Source organism: Lithobates pipiens, unplaced genomic scaffold (assembly GCF_037356315.1).
Source record: "Lithobates pipiens isolate NorthernLeopardFrog02 unplaced genomic scaffold, aLitPip1_a1.2 Scaffold_23, whole genome shotgun sequence".
Lineage (NCBI taxonomy): Eukaryota > Metazoa > Chordata > Amphibia > Anura > Ranidae > Lithobates > Lithobates pipiens.
The window spans coordinates 74,080,961-74,101,436 of NW_027507785.1; the positions used below are offsets into that span (position 1 = coordinate 74,080,961).

General features: G+C 41.4%; 1 protein-coding gene across 1 annotated transcript in view; it reads right to left on the reverse strand.

Moving 5' to 3' along the window:
• Positions 1-1,744: 1,744 nt before the first annotated feature.
• The window catches only part of LOC143927667 (ficolin-1-like), a 35,455-nt gene continuing 16,723 nt past the window's right edge, over positions 1,745-20,476 (reverse strand). The window contains exons 4-9 of the mRNA XM_077451890.1: positions 20,270-20,305; positions 18,382-18,420; positions 12,245-12,372; positions 7,283-7,412; positions 5,169-5,303; positions 1,745-2,165 (exon numbers count right to left, since the gene is read on the reverse strand). Coding sequence (XP_077308016.1) covers positions 1,918-2,165; positions 5,169-5,303; positions 7,283-7,412; positions 12,245-12,372; positions 18,382-18,420; positions 20,270-20,305 — 716 coding nt within the window. The 3' untranslated portion in view covers positions 1,745-1,917. The remainder of the gene's footprint in view (positions 2,166-5,168; positions 5,304-7,282; positions 7,413-12,244; positions 12,373-18,381; positions 18,421-20,269; positions 20,306-20,476) is intronic.

A 20,476-nucleotide genomic window follows, 5' to 3' on the forward strand; every position in this document is an offset into this window, starting at 1 on the left:
AATTGGAGCTGGTGGGGGAGGGCTCTTTGGGTTGCTGTGCCTCCCCCCTCGCTGACCGGGCTTTCGGGTGTACCCCCCGGGGGCGGGGGGGGCATCCTGCCTCCCTCACCCTTTCCCTGTCCCTGTCATTTTCCTTTCTCTCCTTATCAGTCAGGGATCTCTCGACTGGATGGTTCAGCGCGAGTAGTGTGTATTGTGGGGGTGGGTTAGGTTGGGAGTATAAGGGTAGGGTTGTAATAATTTGAATGGTGTGTTCAGCTCTTTGTGTTTATTCCTTTTATGTTAGATACGATTGAGGTAATGGTTATTTAATGAGCTGTATATATCTTTTTTCCTGTTATATTTGTGCTCGAAAATTTAATAATAATAAAAAAAGAAAGAAGTAAAAAAAAAAGAAAAATCTTGGATGGTTTTTGCAATGGAATTCCGCTCAAGCTTGGCTTGCATACACACGGTCACACAAAAGTTCACTGAACTTTTGACCGCCAAGAACGTGGTGACCTACAACACTACGACGAGCCGAGAAAATTAAGTTCAATGCTTCCGAGCATGCCTCGAATTGTTTCCGAGCATGCGTAGAAATTTTGCGCCTCGGAATTCGTGCAGACGATCGCAATTTCCAATCATAACCTGCTCTCTTCAATTTCTCAATCTTTTGCTGGCGGAAATTCGGCCAGCAAAAGTCTGATGGAGCATACACACGGTCGCATTTTCCGACCAAAGGCTCTCATCGGTCTTTTGCTGGCCGAATTTCCGATTGTGTGTACGCGAGCATAACCTGCTGAAAAATAAAAAAGTCTTGTTTAGTAATTAGTTGGCACAACCTAAGACCCGTTTCACACAGGGGCGACTCATCAGGCGACTTAGCCGCCTGACAAGTCACGTCCCATTCTGTGCAATGGAACCGTTCTAATTGGAGCGACTCAAGTCACTCCGACTTAGAAAAAGGTTCCTGTACGACTTTTGGGGCGACTTGCATTGACTTCTATATAGAAGAAATTTTGCAAGCCGCCGCTAAAGTCGAATCCCGGTCGCCTGAGGCAGTCACGCTGCAAGTCATGCTGCCTCAGTGTGAACCGGGTCTAAAAGGGTACAGGAAGAAAAAGAAATACAAGAGAAAGGGAAAAAAAAAACAATAAGAAAAAGTAGGGAGAAGAAAGAAAGGGGAGAAAAACCATGATCCATCCAGCCACCACTCCTGGTCATATCCATAACAGCTGTCACACCAGTCAACTCCAGGCAATCAGTCTCTGGTGCGCACACATAAATACTTCTTTTTTAATATAAAACAGTGATGATAAAATTAAAGAGATTCACAGAGTTTTGTTTTGCCAGTTTTATTTTCTTATCTTTAATGGAGGTGTATTGGGCTCAGCAGGGCTAACTGTAACAAAGCAGACACTTGATAGGACCCCCACCATGCCATCATCCATATATATACAGCCATAACCCACCTTTAAGTACGCAATGGGGTTTATTTACTAAAGCTGAAAGTGCAAAATCAGGCTGACTTCTGCATAGAAACCAATGATCTTCCATGTTTTATTACCAAAGCTTAATTGAACAAGCTGGGGTTAGAAGCTCATTGGTTTCTATGCAGAAGTGAGCCTGATTTTGCAGTTTTTCAGCTTTAGTAAATAAACTCCACTGCGTACTTAAAAGTGGGGTATGCCTGTAGATAAGGATTGAGAAAACTAAAAAAAACTGGCGGAATTTGTGGGCACATAATGAGAGGAAACCTTGATTAAAAAGTTATATATTTTATTACAAAAAGATTAAAAAAAACATAGAAAACACACAATTGTGAGTTTAGTTCCTTCAGTTATAATTGTTACATTTCCTATACAACACCAGGACAATAAAAGGAAACATTGGAATGGTTTGTTGGACAAGAAGTCTTTCTTCAGATATTGCAGGTTACACCGGTCTAAACTTCATTTCTGTGATTTTATAAGAATAATGTTGTCCCTTGCCGGTCTCCCAATTAACTCCATTGGCATAACTCGTATGTGCTCCCCTCAAATACAGCCCATTCAGGTTGGAGTTATGGCAGCCTCCATACCACCAAGCACCTTTAAAATCAGCTGCACAGTTGGTGCCATGTATATCATTGTCCTTGTCCTTTGTAGTAAAGGGACGGTCGTTATGGTATCCAAGAGAGTCACCTGCAAATAAAAAAAATACAGTTCATTGGCTTTATTCCATCTGCAAACTTCTGCTGAAGTCTTTTCCGGTTGCCTGATGTTGGTAATGGGATTACCAGCAGACAACCTCATAACAATATGTTTATATAAACTCAAATGCAATTGTAAGGGTGGTTCATACCAGAGTTCTAAAAAAAAAAAAAAATTCCTGTTGTGAATGAAAATGCAAGATCTTGCAATATAGTAGTCCTGCTCTTAACCCTTTGACGTTCTGCTCCACCGTTTGGTGGAGTACATTTTGAGTCACGCTAACTCATTGAAAAATGTGGACTTTAAAGGGTTAAAGTAACATTGAAATGTAATTTTTTTTTTAAAATAATAAATGGTACATTTACCTGCTCTGTGCAATGATTTTGTACAAAGCGCTCCTGAAGCTCCGCACTCCTGGCTTCTCCTTTTCAGTGAGTGCCCCCATAGTCAGCCACTTTCTATTGGGACATCTGTGCGGGCTCATTTCTGAGCTGCCTTGTCTGTGTCTATTGACAGAGACAATGTGGCTTGGCACCGCCTCCTGCTCTCTTGTCACAGCATTTGATTGACAGCAGCAGCCAATGGCTCCCACTGTTATCAATCTGCCCAGTAAGAAGGGAGACAGCAGCAAGAGCCACCGCTCTTGTGCACATCGCTGGATCAGGCTCAGGTAAGTATAAATGGGGTTATCCTGCAGCACAGAAGGTTTATACCTTAATGTATTGAATGCATAAAGGTAAGAAAACCTTAAAGAGGAACTGCAGTCTGCTCACATAATTTGTAATAAAAACATCTTTGCCATTCTGAAGCTTCCCTTCAACCACTTTGCATATTATTTTATATATATATATATATATATATATATATATATATATATATATACTGTGATTCTGTACTTGCCAAATATGCTGCAGAAATCTTCCTTCACTGAGTCTGGCTGCATCCATTTTAACACTGCCTGTTCACTTCCTGGATTTACACAGATACACAGACACATAGAGGTATACCTAAAGACCCATCATTGGATCTCACCTTCTTATCCAACCATGTCCTCGAGCTCTGTGCTCCCACCCACAGTCTGTGCTCAGTGCTGCCATTGGCAAAATAAGCCCTTGTACACGCGATCGGAGATTCTGACGGAATGTATCCGATCGGAGCGTTTTGTCGGATATTCCGACTGTGTGTGGTCTGCATCGGACTGTTTCCGTCGGAATATCCGTCGGACCAAATTTTCCAACTTGCCGGAAATATTTTCTGACAAAATGCTCCGATCGGACATACTCCGATCATGTGTAGAGAATTCCGATCGGACAAAGTGCCACGCATGCTCAGATCAAATTCCTACGTCAAAGCTATTGGCTACTAGCCTGAACGTAGTCCCATCGTAACGAAATTACGTCATCATGTTCTGAAAGATCGGATTTTCCGACAACTTTGTCCGACCGTGTGTATGCAACAGTTTCGGACAAGATCCGTCGGACAAAATCCGACGGGTTTGGTTGTCGGACTCTAACCAGGTGTGTCAGTGGGGACGGAGCGGTTCTAAGAGCAGTGGCAGAACAGAAGAGCCACAGTCACTAGTGGCTCCTGCAGGGGTAAGAACTTTATATAACATGCACATATGATTGGAGCATGCTCATATATATACATTGGAAGAGCTTTAAATGTTGGAATTGACACAAATTATTATCAAGCACTCCTTGTTCTCTAAAAGTACTATCGAACTTTAAATTAACTAAATAAATCCAGCAGCAACAAAAGAAAAGGCGTGCAAAGTTTTACAGTTTATTTTCTTTAGAAAGCCACACCGGAGTCTAAGGCCGCGTACACACGAGAGGACTGTCCGTCCAACTTAGTCCGCTGAAACGTGTTTCAGCGGACAATCCGCTCGTGTGTGGGCTTCAGCGGACTTTTTCAGCGGACAGTCTGGCGGACTAAGGCCGCGTACACACGGGCGGATTGTCTGCCCAACTAAGTTCGTCAGACAATCCGACAGACAGTCCGTCCTACTTTTGAATGAACGGACTTGACCACACACGATGAACAGACAGTCCGCTGAAAGCTTGCGCGATGACGTGTACAGCACGTACGACGGGACTAGAAATACGACGTCCAATACACTGCAATGCAACCTTCGGCCGTGTAAATCCTTTCTGAGCATGCGCCATACTTAGTCCGTACAACTTGCCTACTCACGAGCGGACTGTCCGCTGAAACCAAGTTTGGACGGACTGTATTATGGAAAGTCCGTCAGACTGTCCGCTGAAAAAGTCCGCTGAAGCCCACACACGAGCGGATTGTCCGCTGAAACACGTTTCAGCGGACTAAGTTGGACGGACAATCCTCTCGTGTGTACGCGGCCTAAGTCTTTCGGAATTTCCGTAATACAGTCCGTCCAAACTTGGTTTCAGCGGACAGTCCGCTCGTGTGTAGGCAAGTTGGACGGACTAAGTATGGCGCATGCTCAGAAAGGATTTACACGGCGAAAGGTTGCATTGCAGTGTATTGGATGTCGTATTTCTAGTCCCGTCGTACGTGCTGTACACGTCATCGCGCAAGCTTTCAGCGGACTGTCTGTTCATCGTGTGTGGTCAAGTCCGTTCATTCAAAAGTAGGACGGACTGTCTGTCGGATTGTCTGACGAACTTAGTTGGGCAGACAGTCCGCCCGTGTGTACGCGGCCTAACCTTCTCCTGTTCCCCCAACTAGCAGCATATCAATGATTATACTACTGACCCATCCAAGAACACAAGCTCTGATTTTGTCAAACGTTTAAGACCATCACAACTATATAATGTGTTTTTTTTCTGTAAACTTTATTATACAGGATTTATCTAGAGCCGACGGTTTGTGCAGCACTTGCATTATAAACATTTTGCTGATTGTGTTCTAAGCTTTGAATTTGTGCATCCAATTGTTTTAATAACACCTTTAGAACAACCTACATTTTATAATTTTACATTTTTTTGGGTTTCCAGTTGAAAGGGTATTTACCTGCACTTCCTCCAGTATAAGCTCCAATCTTCAGCTGGTAATTGTCCTTTTCTCCCAAAATGGCAAATGAAGCATAGGCAGCAAAACTGAAATTATTTTCATAATCGATCAGGTCAACCCGAAATTCATGTGTTCCTGCAGGGAAATATATAAAAAAAATAAAAAAACACAGTTGTTTAGCTATAGCAAACATGGGTAACTTTTCTTAAAAGCATCTATGGACAGGTAGAAGATTGTGTGGATAATTCACTTTTCTCCCAGTCCTGGAATTCCCAGAACAGTTCCAAATTCCTAGTATGGAGCATGGGGGAGCTCAAGTCCATAATGGGGATGGTATTGGGTATGGTACAGCCCCAAATGTTCCACAATGGCTCAAAAGTGAGATGGTCCATAAATATTTAGACAAAATAAAGGTCGATAAAGCATCTGGACCAGATGGCATCCACACATGGATCCTAAAAGAATTGCGCGCTGTCATTTCAAAGCCATTGTATCTAATTTTTAGGGACAGGTTTATAAATGGAATGTTACAACTAGATTGGCATAGGGCCAATGTGGTGCCTATATTTAAAAAGGGAACAAAGTCTTTACAAAGTAACTATAGACCTGTTCATTTAATTTCTATAGTTAGGAAAATACTGGAGAGTTTAATTAAAGACCACATAGATGAGCTCTTGCTGGAAAAAAATATTTTAAGCAACAGACAGCATGGATTCATGATAGACAGAAGTTGTCAAACAAATCTGATATCTTTTTATGAAGAGGTAAGTAAAACCTTGGACAGAGGGGTGGCTGTGGACGTGGTATACTTGGATTTTGCAAAAGCGTTTGACACAGTTCCCCACACATGGCTAATGTGTAAGGTAAAGTCTACAGGCTTGGAAATATCAGTTTGTAAATGGATAGAAAACTGGCTAAAAGACATATGTCAGAGAGTAGTGGTTAATGATTCTTACTCTGAATGGTCTGGTGTTGGGACCCTTACTTTTTAATATCTTTATACATGATATAAGGTCTGGGATTAAAAGTATAATTTCAGTCTTTGCAGATGACACCAAGCTAGGCAGTGGAAAAACGTCCTTACAGAATGTCTCCAATTTACAAGTCGACCTCAATGCAATGTTTAATTGGGCGACTATGTGGCAGATGAGGTTTAATGTAGATACATGTCAAGTTATACAAGTTATACACTTGGGGGCTAAGAATATGCATGTATCGTACATACTAGGGGGAGTTCAACTGGGGGAATCCATAGTGGAGAAAGATCTGGGGGTTTTGGTATATCATAAGCCCAATAATAACATGCAATGCCAAGCTGCGGTTTCCAAAGCGAGCAAAGTCCCTTCTTGTATTAAGAGAGGTATGAACTCCAGAGCGAGAGAGAGATCATTTTGCCCCTGTACAAATCATTAGTAATACCTCATCTGGAATAGTTCAGTTTTGGGCACCAGTTCTCAAAAAAGATATTGGGGAACTGGAGAAAGTGCAGAGAAGGGCAACCAAACTGATAAGAGGCATGCTTTGAGGAAAGATTAGAGGAACTGAATTTATTCTGTCTTGAAAAGAGGAGATTAAGGGGGTTATGATCAAAATGTACAAATATATAAGGGGTCTATATAGTGAGCTTGGTGTTGAGTTACTCATTTTATGATCAACACCTAGAGGAAAATAGATTTAATCTCCAAATATGGAAAGGTTTCTTCACAATAAGAGCTGTGAAAATGTTGTCTGATAAGCATAAGCACAGTCAAAAGGCAAAACTGCGCAGTATCGTGACCTGGAATAAGAAACAACTGCTGCAAAAGTGACTGCAGAGTTCAATCTCAGTCCCATGGAGACAGGACTGTAACAACAGTAGTTGTTTTCTTATCCCGGGTCACAATCCTGCGCAATGTCCTTTTGTCACTTTCAGTCACTTGACCATGTTGACCGTGCGTATGCTTATCAGATGAGGTTTTCCCGGGAAACTGTATATGTCATCATACCCTTTGATACTGTACCTCACGACATAGAAAATAAACTGGCAACTTATCAAACACTAGACAAGAGTGTGTCTAGATTGCAGGAAAAAGAAAAGACAAGGTTTAGAATGTAAGAGTACACATAATAATTACCAGATAATGTCAGCAGATGGATATTATCATTTCCCAGCCAGAATTCACTCAGCTGATTGCCAAACCCTCTCTTGTAGTCCGCCCAGTCTCTAAAAAAATTCACTGTGCCATCGTATCGCCTCTGGAATACCTAAAGGTTGAAATAGATTGCAAGGTAAAATGATGATGGTGCTAATGGTATTTGGCAGAATAGTAGCAAGATGACAGATGATGAATAAGGTAGGCTATTTTAGCTGGGCTAGTAGTAGTTACAGTTGACTACTACCAGTTATACCATCACCTGGATACAAGAGAACCTTCACAATTCTATTTTGGGTGAATAGTCTGGAAAAAATAGCTCTGTAATGTTACAGTATAGCAGTGTATTAGATGTGTACAATAAAATTGAATTACAATTTGTAATATCATGATATGTGTCATTATTGTCACACACACTGTAGAAACACCAACCTCCATATTATCATATATTGTATATGATGGGATTAAAAAAGTTCTAATAAGATTTAATACACACCAGGGACTTCTTCTACTCTTAGAACTGACCCGGCCAGCATTATGAGAAGTTCTATCAGGTCACTCCTGGCCAGCACACTGATTGATGTTATATGTCAAAAATCACCTAAAATCTGATAAGGTTGTACATTTAAAAAAAATAATTTGCCCTAGATCTATCCAGTCGTAGGTTGTTCAGTTTAGCCATTCAGCAGCACCAGCAATTTATCAATTCATCAGGATGTAAGCAGGGCCGTCTTTAAAGCTGGGCAAAAGGGGCAGCTGCCCTGGGCCCTGTCATTGTTGTGGGGCCCAAAGCAGCTGCCTCATACTTGCCAACTGTCCCAGTTTGCATTCCCTTGTCCCTTGAAGTTTTGGTCCTGTGCTGTGTCCTGATATCTCAGTGTGAAGTGCTGCTACTAATGCTGCCCAGCTCTGCCCTATTGTTGTGTACAGATGACTCGCCTGCAGACCCTGTGTTTACATGTAAATAAGCGTCATTCATATGTAAATAGCAGTGACATTTATATGTTAATAGCTGAGGCCAACGGAATTGATATGTAAATAAAGGCAATATTCATATGTATATCATGCCCCGCTGCAGTGAGCAGATGATGTGCTGTAACCTATAGCAACCAGTGAGCAGTATTACTGTACAGTAATCTCTAGCAGCCAATCAAAAAGCAGAAAAAATGTGCTGTAACCTCTAGCAACTAATCAGTGAGCCTTAAGGAGTGCTGTAACCTCTAGCCACCAGTTAGAGAGCGGTAATGATATGCTGTAACCTCTGGCAACTAATTGCAATCGCTGCCTGATCTTATAAGGTAAACTGATTTTAAGTTTAGCTGCTATTTATTTTATGTCTCAGAGAAGGTAGAAAGTGAAATTGCATGGGGGGAGGGGGGCCCTAAGAAAATTTTTGCCCAGGGCCCAATCAATATTAAAGACCGCCCTGGATGTAGGTAAAACACAAACACTTAGAGGGTTTGGTGAAGGCTCCATCCTGAATTGGATTAGGTGAATCAACAGTACAGTAAAGTATATAAATTTGTTTGTCTGATATATTACATTTTGGACCAGTTGTACTGAAACTGTTTTCCTGCCAAAAGAAAAAAAAACAATTACATTAAATTAGATCTGTGATCCAACCCAAAAGCCATCTTGGATGTGATATTAGCAGCTCAAGCAGCTGTCACTGTGACGCCTGTGTACTTTCATTACGGTACAGCTTCCTCCACTCTGGGCTCAGGAACCAGATATTATAGCTGAATATTGCACTCAAGAACTAGACGACACTACAAAACCTTGAAAAGTATTCATACCCTTTGAAAATTTCCACATTTTGGCAGGTTACAACCAAAAACATAAATGTATTTTTTGGGATTTTATTTAATAGACCAACACAAAGTGCCACAAAAATGCAAAGTGGAAGGAAAATGATAAATGTTTTTCAAATTTATATTATAAATAAATATCTGAAAAGTGTGGCATACATTTGTGTTCAGCCCCCTCTACTCTGATACCCTTAACTAAAATATAGAGAAACCAATTGCCTTCCGAAGTCACCTAATTAGTAAATATAGTCCACCTGTATAATGTAATATCAGTATAAATACAGCTGTTCTGTAAAGCCCTCAGAAGTTTTTTAGAGAATCTTATGCCGCGTACACACGACCGGACTTTTCGAGGGACTAGGTCCGACAGACTTTCGACTGAGTTCTGACAGAGTTCTGACAGAGTTCTGACGGACTTTCCGAATGAACGGACTTGGCCACACACAATCACACCAAAGTCCGACGGATTCGAATGTGATGACGTACGACTGGACTAGAATATGGAAGTTCATAGCCAGTAGCCAATAGCTGCCCTCGCGTCGGTTTTAGTCCGTCGGACTAGCATACACACGAGCGTATTTCTCGGTAGGAACTGGGTCCGGCGGAGTTCTGGCGGAAAAATTTGAAACATGTTCCATTTCTAAAGTCTGTCAGACTTTTGCAAATCAAAAGTCCGCTGCAGCCCACACACGATCAAACGGTCTGCCGGAATCATTCCGTCGGACTTTTGATTTTGAAAAGTCCAGTCGTGTGTACGTGGCATTAGTGAACAAACAGCATCATGAAAGCCAAGGAACACACCAGACAGGTCAGAGATAAAGTTGTGGAGAAGTTTAAAGAAGGGTTAGGTTATAAAAAAAATCCCAAGCTTTGAACCTCTCATAGAGCACTGTTCAATCCATCATCCGAAAATGGAAAGAGTATGGCACAACTGCAAACCTACCAAGACCTGGCAGTCCACCTAAACTGACAGGCTGGGCAAGGAGAGCATTATTTAGAGAAGCAGCCAAAAGGCATGGCAATTCTGGAGGAGCTGCAGAGATCCACAGCTCAGGTGGGAGAATCTGTACACAGGACAACTATTAGTCGTGCTCTCCACAAATCTGGCCTTTATGGAAGAGTGGCAAGGAGAAAGCCATTGTTGCACATTACCCTGAAAACACCATTCCCACCGTGAAACATGGTGGTGGCAGCATAATGTTGTGGGGATGCTTTTATTCAGCAGGACCAGGGAAGCTAGTCAGCGTTGATAGGAAGATGTATGGAGCCAAATACAGGGCAATCTTTGAAGAAAACCTGCAGAAGTCTGCAAAAGACTTAAAACTGGAGTGGAAGTTTACCTTCCAGCAGGACAATGACCCTAAACATACAGCCAGAGCTACAATGGAATGGTTTAGATCAAAACATTTTCATGTGTTAGAATGATTCAGTCAAAGTCCAGACCTAAATATAATTGAGAATTTGCGGCAAGACTTGAAAACTGCTGCTCACAGACGCTCTCCTTCCAATCTGACAGAGTTTGGGCTAGTTTGCAAAGAATGGGCAAAGAGACATACTCAACAAGGCTTACAGCTGTAATTGCAGTGAAAGGCGGTTCTACAAAGTATTGACTCAGGGCAGTTGAATACAAATGCACGCCACACTTTTCAGAAATTTATTTGTAAAGAAAATGTAAAAACCATGTATCATTTTCCTTTCACTTCACAATTATGTGGCACTTTGTTTTGGTCTATCACATAAAATCCCTAACACAATGGTTAGATAATGCGGTAAAGTTGACGTTAGACTAATCCTATCATGTAGGAACCTCCAAGAGGATTAGCCAACAGACAAAAACAATAGGTGACTCAATTAACTATTTAATTAATGAATTAATTAATTCACACCTAAGAGGCACACAATGGGAGAGACACTCTTAACAATAAACACATATCACCTTAATAAACAGATTATAACAGGAGACCCCATCATCAGGTTGTCTGTGTGTTTTGGGGAGACATGGACTTGAATCTGAAGTAAACCTACTCCAAAGGTCCTCCAGGTACACACCTCCCAAAGAATGGAGAATAGAGCCCCTCTCAAATGCCAGGGCCCATAGTCAGTACGCAGGAGGCTAGAGGCCAGCCTGCAGTCCCCCTTCAAAAGCTCTTGTTCCGGTTGAGCCTTTAACTTTATATTATTTATTTTTGCTCCTCCACTGGCAGCAACATAAAAGTTTGTAGGAAGATGAGGAGGAGCTGGGTCAGAACAGACAGTAAATGCATAGGGTCCTAAGCATGAATGCCACTTGGTACAGCATTCAGCCTCATGCATCTGCAGCTTGCCATAAACTTTGCCAAGCTGCTAGCAGTGGGGCTGGACTTTTCCACCCAGGAGCACTAAAACACCAGGAGGGACTTGCACCAGCTTGATGTCCCAAGGGGTCTAAAATCTACCAGTGTTAAAAATACTACTCAAATCTGTATCATATTGATGAAAATCTGTCATCTCCAGTGGTAAATATGTTGCAGACTTGTACAAATCTTCTTAAGCCGCGTACACACGGGCGGACTGTATGGCCAACTTAGTCCGTCAGACAATCCGACGGACAGTCCGTCCTACTTTCGAATGAATGGACTTGACCACACACGGATGAACAAACAGTCCGTCGAAAGCTTGCGCGATGACGTGTACAGCACGTACGACGGGACTAGAAATAGTAAGTCCAATACACAGCAATGCAACCTTTCGCCGTGTAAATCCTTTCTGAGCATGCGCCATACTTAGTCCGTCGAACTAGCCTACTCACGAGCGGATTGTCCGCTGAAACCAAAGTATGACGGACAGTATTACGGAAATTCCGAAATACTTAGTCGCCAGACTGCACGCTGAAAAAGTCCGCTGAAGCCCACACACGGGCGGACTGTCCGCTGAAATGTGTTTCGACTGACTAAGTTGGCCAGACAGTCCGCCCGTGTGTACGCGGCTTTAGTTGGCTGCCCAGGATTAGAGGCATGGGGTCACAAAAAAAAACATAGGAAAGACTTTACTAACAGACAGCCTGATTTGGGTCTAAACTAGTCCCAGATTTGCTTGATAAATGTCCCTCATTCATGTTGATTGTAAAATGGAGTTTCTCTGCCATATAAAAACTTACGATCCATCCTCCTCCTTCGGTATCCATGTCACAGAAAACTGTTAGTGACTTCTCCCCGTCAGGATATATGGTGTACCAGCCGCTGAAGATAGTTCCCAGGTTGAGAAGTTCTTTGCAGTTCCGTGCAGCTACAGGAGAAATACAATCGTGGGAGTGAGTGCAGCTTAGGGTAAGAAAAGGCAGACATAGAATGAATAGTTTTTCAATATCTGATGTACAGTGGGCTGTTTTATTAAAGAGTACCTAAAGCCAAAGCTTCTATAGTTAAGGAATGGGATGGGGAGTATCTAAACTCGCATCACTTATTTTGTTTTATTTTGTATGTGTCCTCTGAGGGAGATTTCCCTTCACTTCCTGTCTTGGAGGCATAACAGGAAGTGAGAGTAAATATATCTGTAGAGCTGGCTGCTGACGAGCATGCGCTATATGTTTTTCAAAGTTAAACCTCCTGAAACCCCAGTTGGGTTTTGGGGCTAATTTTACAAAATTTATGGTTTCAGTACCAGTCCAGCTGGGTTGCACTGGGTTCTCCTTGGCCGCAGGTGCCACTGTCACCGCCGGCAAGAGTAAGAACGCAGTTTAGCTGGAAATATTGAGTACCGCTGTTCTTTCCGAACCAGCCCAGTGGGAGTGTTCTCCTGCTGCGCATTCTTGGAGGTGGTATTTAAGGTACTGACATCACGTGGTTCGGGGTTTTCTGGAGATTATTGTCTGTGTGTTTAGTTCTGGTCCTCCTGACCAGCCCCATGGCCCTCCTGGCCTGGGGTGCGGAACCATGCATTTCAAGTCTCGGGGCTGGCTAGACCGAGGCAACGCAATTGCAGGGACAGCCCTGAATGGATCTCGGGGCCTATTGGTTCAAAGGTGGTCCGGTGCCGTCTCATCTAAGGGAGAGGCCCAGCAACTGGACAAACACCAGGGGAGAACTCTTCAGGAGAAGGCCATGTGCAAGGCTGGCTTCTCTGAAGGAGCCTGGAGACTCTGTTGAAGGACACTACATGGATCTACACTCATACGGTATCACCGGATCTGCTGAGAGATACTGGTACCGTATGATAGCTCTTTAAATTTGTCTATGTCCCTAAGTTACGCTCAAGTCTGTGGCAGAGGCTTTCTCAAGTATTCTACGCTCAAGTCTGTGGCAGAGACTTTACTTGACACCCTACCGGCTGCTAGGCCTAGTGAGAAGAGGTCTATCCGGGGGTTGTAAAATCCAGCTGTGAAACGGTTGCTATTCTCTGGATTTTTCCTATAAGAGACTTTCCATTTTTGTAGTCCAAAGTACCTGAACTTATTCCTAACCCTCTACCCTAAACTCAGAGACTCTGTTTCTATTTCAAATAAATAACCCAAAAGAAGATTCAGTGTCAGTTTCCACAATTCTTTGGGCCATCTACCACGGGAAACCCTAGACGGAGAAGCATACAAGAAGGTAGAAAGCCCAATAAAACCAGCAGCTCCTTCGGGGGTCAGTGCTACATATCTAAAGTGAGAGGAAGTTCCTTCCTATATGGTTGTCACCAGAGTATCCCTTCAGAAGTTTTGCCCTCACCACTTGTTCTGGTAAAAACTGTAAAACTTTGGATTTCTTAGCAATTTCTGTTCCAATGACAGTCACCAGGACAAACAAAGATGGTGACTCTCTCCAGTGGGGACACGGACAATAATAACATTTTGACTCAGGTTCTAGTTTAATTTGCATCTCTCCTGAAGGTTTAGGCTTTAGGTTTAGGCAGCTATAAAAGACACAAAATTATTGCATGTCTGTAGTCATAATTACATTTATATTTTTGAAGGGTCCTTGCACACTAGGGGTAGAAAAACTGCCAGAACCACCAATGTATCCGCATTTCCGAATTACAGAAGTAACAAATTTAAACAAATCCGAAATAATGAAATGAAAATTCGGATAGTTTTCAAATCAAATTAGAATTTTAGAAGAGAATGAAATAGAAAATAAAATAAATGAATAGAATAGAATAGAAAAGAAAGTAATAGAATGAGAAATCATTGAATAGAAAATAAAATAATAGATAGAATAGAGTAAAACAGGACACACTAGAAAATAAGAGAATGGAAGAAAAAAATAATAGAAAATAAAAGGATTAATAAAAAATAAAGGAATAGAAAATAAAAGAATAGAATAGAGCAAAACAAATCAAAATAGAATAGAAAATGAAAGAACGGAATAAAATAGAATATAAAATAAAGGAATGGAATAAAAAAAAAGAATAGAATAGAATAAAATAGAATATAACCATCTTCTGAAATTCTGAAATTTATTTTCAAATAGAATAACTTTGAATCCAAATAGAAAAAAATAATAATAGAATAGTATAGAAAATAATAGAATAGAAAAAAAGAATAGAATAGAATAAAATAGAAAGAATATAACCTTCTTCTGAAATTCTAATTTCAAATAGAATATATTTGAATTCAAATAGAATAGAAAAATAGATTAGAATAGAATAGAAAATAAAAGAATAGAATAGAAAAAAACACTAGAATAGAATAGAAAAAAAATAGAAAGAATGTAACCATCTTCCAGAATTCAAATTTTGAATAGAATAAATTTGAATATAACAGAAAATAATAGAACAGAATAGAAAACAATATAATTGAGAATTAAATCATAGAAAAGAATAGAGAAGAAAAAACAATATAACAATATAACCATCTGCCAAAACTCGAATAGAATACATTTGAAATCGAATAGAAAAAATAAATATGGGGGAGTGGCCGGATGTGAGCGGCGTACCTGAGTGAGCGCGAGAGAAGGGATGTGAGCAGACTGCTGTTAGGCTCTCTCCCTGTGTTTCCTTCCGCTATGACGTATGTTCGCTGGGGGAACTGAGTGTGACTGGAGGGACGCTGAAAAGCCCGTGGAACGACGGAAGCAGCTGGAAGATCCCGAAAACTACCGAGGGCGGCCGATGTTTGTTGAAGGGAGCCGAACCCAGCCAGAGCACGCCGAGCATACACGGAAGCAAAAGTAAAGTGAGGCTGGGTGATTAGAGCTGACCGCGGGGCGGTTGCATGGCGAGCTGTGTATAGCTCTAAACGGCGTCCCCGGAGGTGAAGTGAAGCCGGGAGAAAGATATCCCTTTTTCAGAAAGTGCACCTGAACAAGAACACAATCACCCTCGAGGTATGAGATGGGACTATGGGGGGTCTGGATTGAGATGAGATGGTGGAGTGTTGTGTAGACTGCATAATTGAGGACCTTCTGTCACTCCCAGATATATAAGAAATACGGTGAGATTCTACTCCCGGAGCTGCTTAGGACCCTGGAAGGGGCAAGATTAGAAGGGAAATTATCAGCATCCATGATGGAAGCGACCATCATTGTGATACCCAAAGAAGGAAAGGATCCCCAAGATGTGGCCTCATATAGGCCTATATCGCTTTTATGTTCTGATATTAAAATATTGGCCAAGGTACTCGCAAATAGGTTAAACAAAACTATCATTAAGCTCATACATCCAGATCAGACAGGATTCATAATGGGACGATCAACTAGCATGAACATAAGAAGGGCATTCCTGAATATACAAACGCCAGCGGTGGAGGGGGGCTCAAGAGCGATTTTATCTCTGGATATGACCAAGGCTTTTGTCAGTCTAGAGTGGAAGTATCTATGGTATGTTCTAGAGCTGTGCGGATTTGGCTCCACGTTTATTGGATGGATTAAAATGATGTATAGTGCCCCTAGCGCAAGATTAAGAATTAATAGGGAACAATCCAAAGAAATAGAAATGAGCAGGGGGACAAGGCAGGGGTGCCCACTCTCTCCACTGCTTTTTGAAATTGCAATGGAGCCGTTGGCAATCGCGGTTAGGTCACACGCCGATATAGCTGGATTCCAAAGGAAGGGAGGGAGGGAGGAGAGAATCGCTTTATATGCAGATGATGTCCTCCTCTTCCTAGGAGACACCGGCCAATCTCTTGAGAAGGTAATCAAATTAGTGGAAGTTTTTGGAGACTTTACGGGTTTGGTAATAAATTGGGGGAAGTCAGAGTTGCTCCAAGTTGACAACCTGCGCACTGTGACGGCACGGGGGATCCCGCATATGGAAGTGGTAAGAGCACTGAAATATCTCGGCATATACCTAAGAACAGATGTCGGCCAGTATGTGGACAAAAATATAGTTCCGTTACTGGGGAAACTCAAGCGGAGCTGCGATGCATGGAGCCGGCCCCCTTTATCGGTAGCAGGCCGATGCAGCCTGATTAAGATGATATGGTTACCACAATTGTTGTATGTATTACACAACGCCCCGGTTTGGTTACACATGAAGTGGTTTAGGAAATTTGAAACCCTTTTTCGTGAGTTGATCTGGAAAAAGGGGCAAGCAAGGATCCGGCTCCAGGCATTACAGCTGCCAACAGATAGAGGGGGAGCGGCGGTACCATGCCCTAGGAATTACTATTTAGCAGCGCAGCTGCAGCATATGGTGAGCAGTGATCAGGAGGAGATAAACAACTTTAATACTGGAGCTATGCTGATAGAGGCTCCACATGAAATGCTGGGGGATGTATTAGAGGCACGCTCCTTTCAGCGTAAGGATCCCACAATAGTAATGATGAGTAAAGTATGGAAGATCGCAAAAAAACAGATGGGGTGCACAGAGTGGTCAAAATATACGCCCCTATGGGATAACAAGAACCTGCAGGAAGTATTATTAATAGGGAAAATTAGGACCTGGGAGGAGAAGGGTATAACGAGGCTGGGTCAAATATATGAGGGCAGAATTTTGAAAACATTTAAGGACCTAAAAAAGGAATATAATATACCGCAGCAGACATTCTTCCGATACCTACAGCTCCGACATGCCCTAGAAGCACAGTTTGGCTCCCAGATGCCTGAGCTGGATAAGACATTTCTGTCACAGAAGTTATACAAGATAAATAAGTCTAGGGGGTTCATATCCACTACATACGAATTACTATGTAAAGGCATCGGTACAGAACTGGACTTGGTTAAGCAGAAGAAGAAATGGGAAGAGGATATAGGAAAAATCACAGAGGGACAGTTGAGGAGAATACTGGAGCTAGGCCCACTGACTTCAGTCTCTCCATCACAAAAAGTATCACACTTGATGGTGGTACACCGCGCTTACTATACACCTAAGAGGCTGTTCGCATTCGGTAAGAGAACGGACGCTAACTGCCATAGATGCAGGGGCTTTGGAGACCTTATACATATGATGTGGAGGTGCCCAAAGCTGTTTCGATATTGGTAAGAAATAGTTGAAACCATAAACAGGATCTTTGGGACTAAGGTAGACTTGGACCCTAGAACCTGTATACTAGGTTACAGGAGAATTCAGGGGGAGCGGAGGAGTACAACTATTGCTGTTATAAGATGTCTGTTTCAAGCACGGAGATTGATAGCACAGAAATGGCAGGCAGCAGGGGCACCTCTCTCAAGCGAATGGACTCAGGCCATAAATGATTTAGTGTGGAAGGAAAGGACTGGGAGGATTTGGTGTTGGGGTACGAGGCGATAAAAAGGTATTATGCACGGGATGTAGAGATCATTGTTTTTAGTTCATATGCATTTTCTGAACTGTACTTTGAATTTTTTGTATGACAATATGAAATATAAATAAAGAGAAATTAAGTTAAAAAAAATAAAAATAAATATAAAATAAAAGAATAGAACAGAAAATAAAAGAATAGAAAAAACAATAAAATAGAATGAAATAGAAAGAATATAACCATCTTCCAGACTGCGAATTGGGAATAGAATAAATTTGATTTAAAATGGAATTCGAATTTTCCAAATTTGGTCGAATTGAGTTAGGAAAAACGAAAATAATTCTGAAAACAAATTAAATAAATTTAACGACTTTAGCTAAACTAATTTATGTAAATTATGAATCGATTCGAACCTAAATAAACAAAACGAATTCCAAAAACAAATTAAATGAATTAAACAAATTTAACTAAACAAATTTATGTAAATAACAAAACGAAACAAAACGAATCTTTACATTCTGCACATGTCTAGCAGGTAGACAAAGATGACCGCTCTATCCTTTTACTTTACAAGGAGCAATATCATCACCTTACCACATGGAGCGAAGAATACCAAACAGTTTGTATTCTCCCAGAATAATACTCCCATAACTCACCATAGCCTCGGTCTGGAGTGCCCGGGTTTCCTTTCTCTCCTAGTGAAGACAGAATTTAGTGAGTTGGGTACAGCATTCTTTGTGTACACTATGGCATATTACTATCTCCTCCTAATACTGAAAGTGATACTAAAGGCACAATTTTTTTCTTCTTTTAACAAACATGTTATACTTACCTGCCCTGTGCAATTGTTTTGCACAGAGCAACCCTGATACTCCTTTTTTCGGGTCCTCTGCTGGCACTCTTGTCACCTCCCGCTTGCTATGGGGGAATTTGTGAGGGCCCGCACCTGAGCCAGCTCTCTGTTTCCATTGGCACACAGAGCGCATCTCAGGCCCGCCCTTGGCTCCCTCCGTACTGGCTGTGATTGACAGGAACAGGAGCCAATGAGGAGGCATAGAGCTGGGAGAGCAGCTGCTCTTGTGCACATAGCTGGATCAAGATCAGGCTCAGGTAAGTATTAGGGGGTCTGGGAGCTGCATACTGAAGATTTTTTACCTTCATGCAAAAACATTTATTTTTTAACAACCACTTTAAAGTGAATGTAGCCAACACTTTATTTTTGTTTTAGAGAGTAGGGAAGGGTAATGCCGCGTACACATGATTGGAAATTCAGCCAGCAAAAGACCGATGAGAGCTTTTGGTCGCAAAATGTGACCGTGTGTATGCTCCATTGGACTTTTGCTGACCGAATTCCTGCCAGAAAAAGATTGAGAGCAGGTTCTCAAATTTTTGGTCAGAAAAAGTTTTGTTTGTACCAATTTCAATGCGAAAAATTCCTACGCATGCTCGGAAACAATTAGACACATGCTCGGAAGCATTGAACTTAATTTTCCCGTTTCGTTGTAGTGTTGTATGTCACCATGTTCTTGACGGTCGTAAGTTCAGTGAACTTTTGTGTGACCGTGTGTATGCAAGCCAAGCTTGAACGGAATTCCGTCGGAAAAAACATCCAAGATTTTTTTGACGGAAAATCCACTTGTGTGTACGTGGCATAAGGGTAAATTTTGCTGTCTGTGTACCATTAACTTCCTGTCCCGGAGACACAACAGGAAGTCAGTTTAAATCACCCAAAGTCAAAGTGAATTCCCTTTTTAGACAGCTGTCCCCATTAAAAGATTTCCCCTCACCTCTTCTTCTTCTGGAGCCAACTCAAAAAATGTTAGATTTCCCCTCACTTTTTTTTCTTGGTGACCATGGTCACAGGGACAAAGGGGTGAATACCCTCAATGGGGACACAGAGAGCAATCAAAACTTCAAAGAGTCTAACCTTAGAATTATAAAAAAATAATAATTAAAGGCTTTGTCTAGAGATACACTTTTACTAGTCCCAGATGGCAACTTGGAATACAGGGCTCTCCTGAATTAATATTTCAAGTGTTGGCTTGTTTGATACATGCGGCTGTAGGGTTTGGAGGAAAGATTTAACTATAGACAACGCTGCCTGGTCAGTAAGGCTGAATCTTTTAGCCATGAAAAATAATTTAATTCTCTGTAGGGATGTAGTAATTGTACAGTAATTACTTAGTCCACTTCCAACAGGGCTGTGCAATGATCATGTGAGCACCGTGCAAATATCAGGAGCTAGATTGTATGTCTGTCAATGCTAAAGATCTGATAAATTCATCATAACGAACTTTCGTTATTTTAATGAAAAGTTTACGACTCGTAATTTACGAATTCGTATTTTGTACGAATCCGAATTGAATTTTGTACACGAATTCCGAAATAAAATTTTTTTTCATACGGAATGAAACGGAACGAAACAAAACAAATTTTTTGACAGTGCCCATGTCTAGTCTTAGATTCCAAAATGTTGGTGCTATAGAAATGCATGAAATAAATACATCAGTTATTCTAGACAATAGTAATGAATACAATCCTTACCTTTTTGCCCTTTGTCTCCTGGAACACCCTCTACCCCTGTACCGAAACCAAACAAAATAAAATATAATGAATATAAAAATAGGTTTCATAGACATTCACTTTTTTGCGGTAGACCTGGGACATCTGTTCTTCATTAAAGAAAAACTGCACTCATGTTAATTATTAATATTAAATAATGTATCGATGTAAGTTAATGTTTAAAAAATG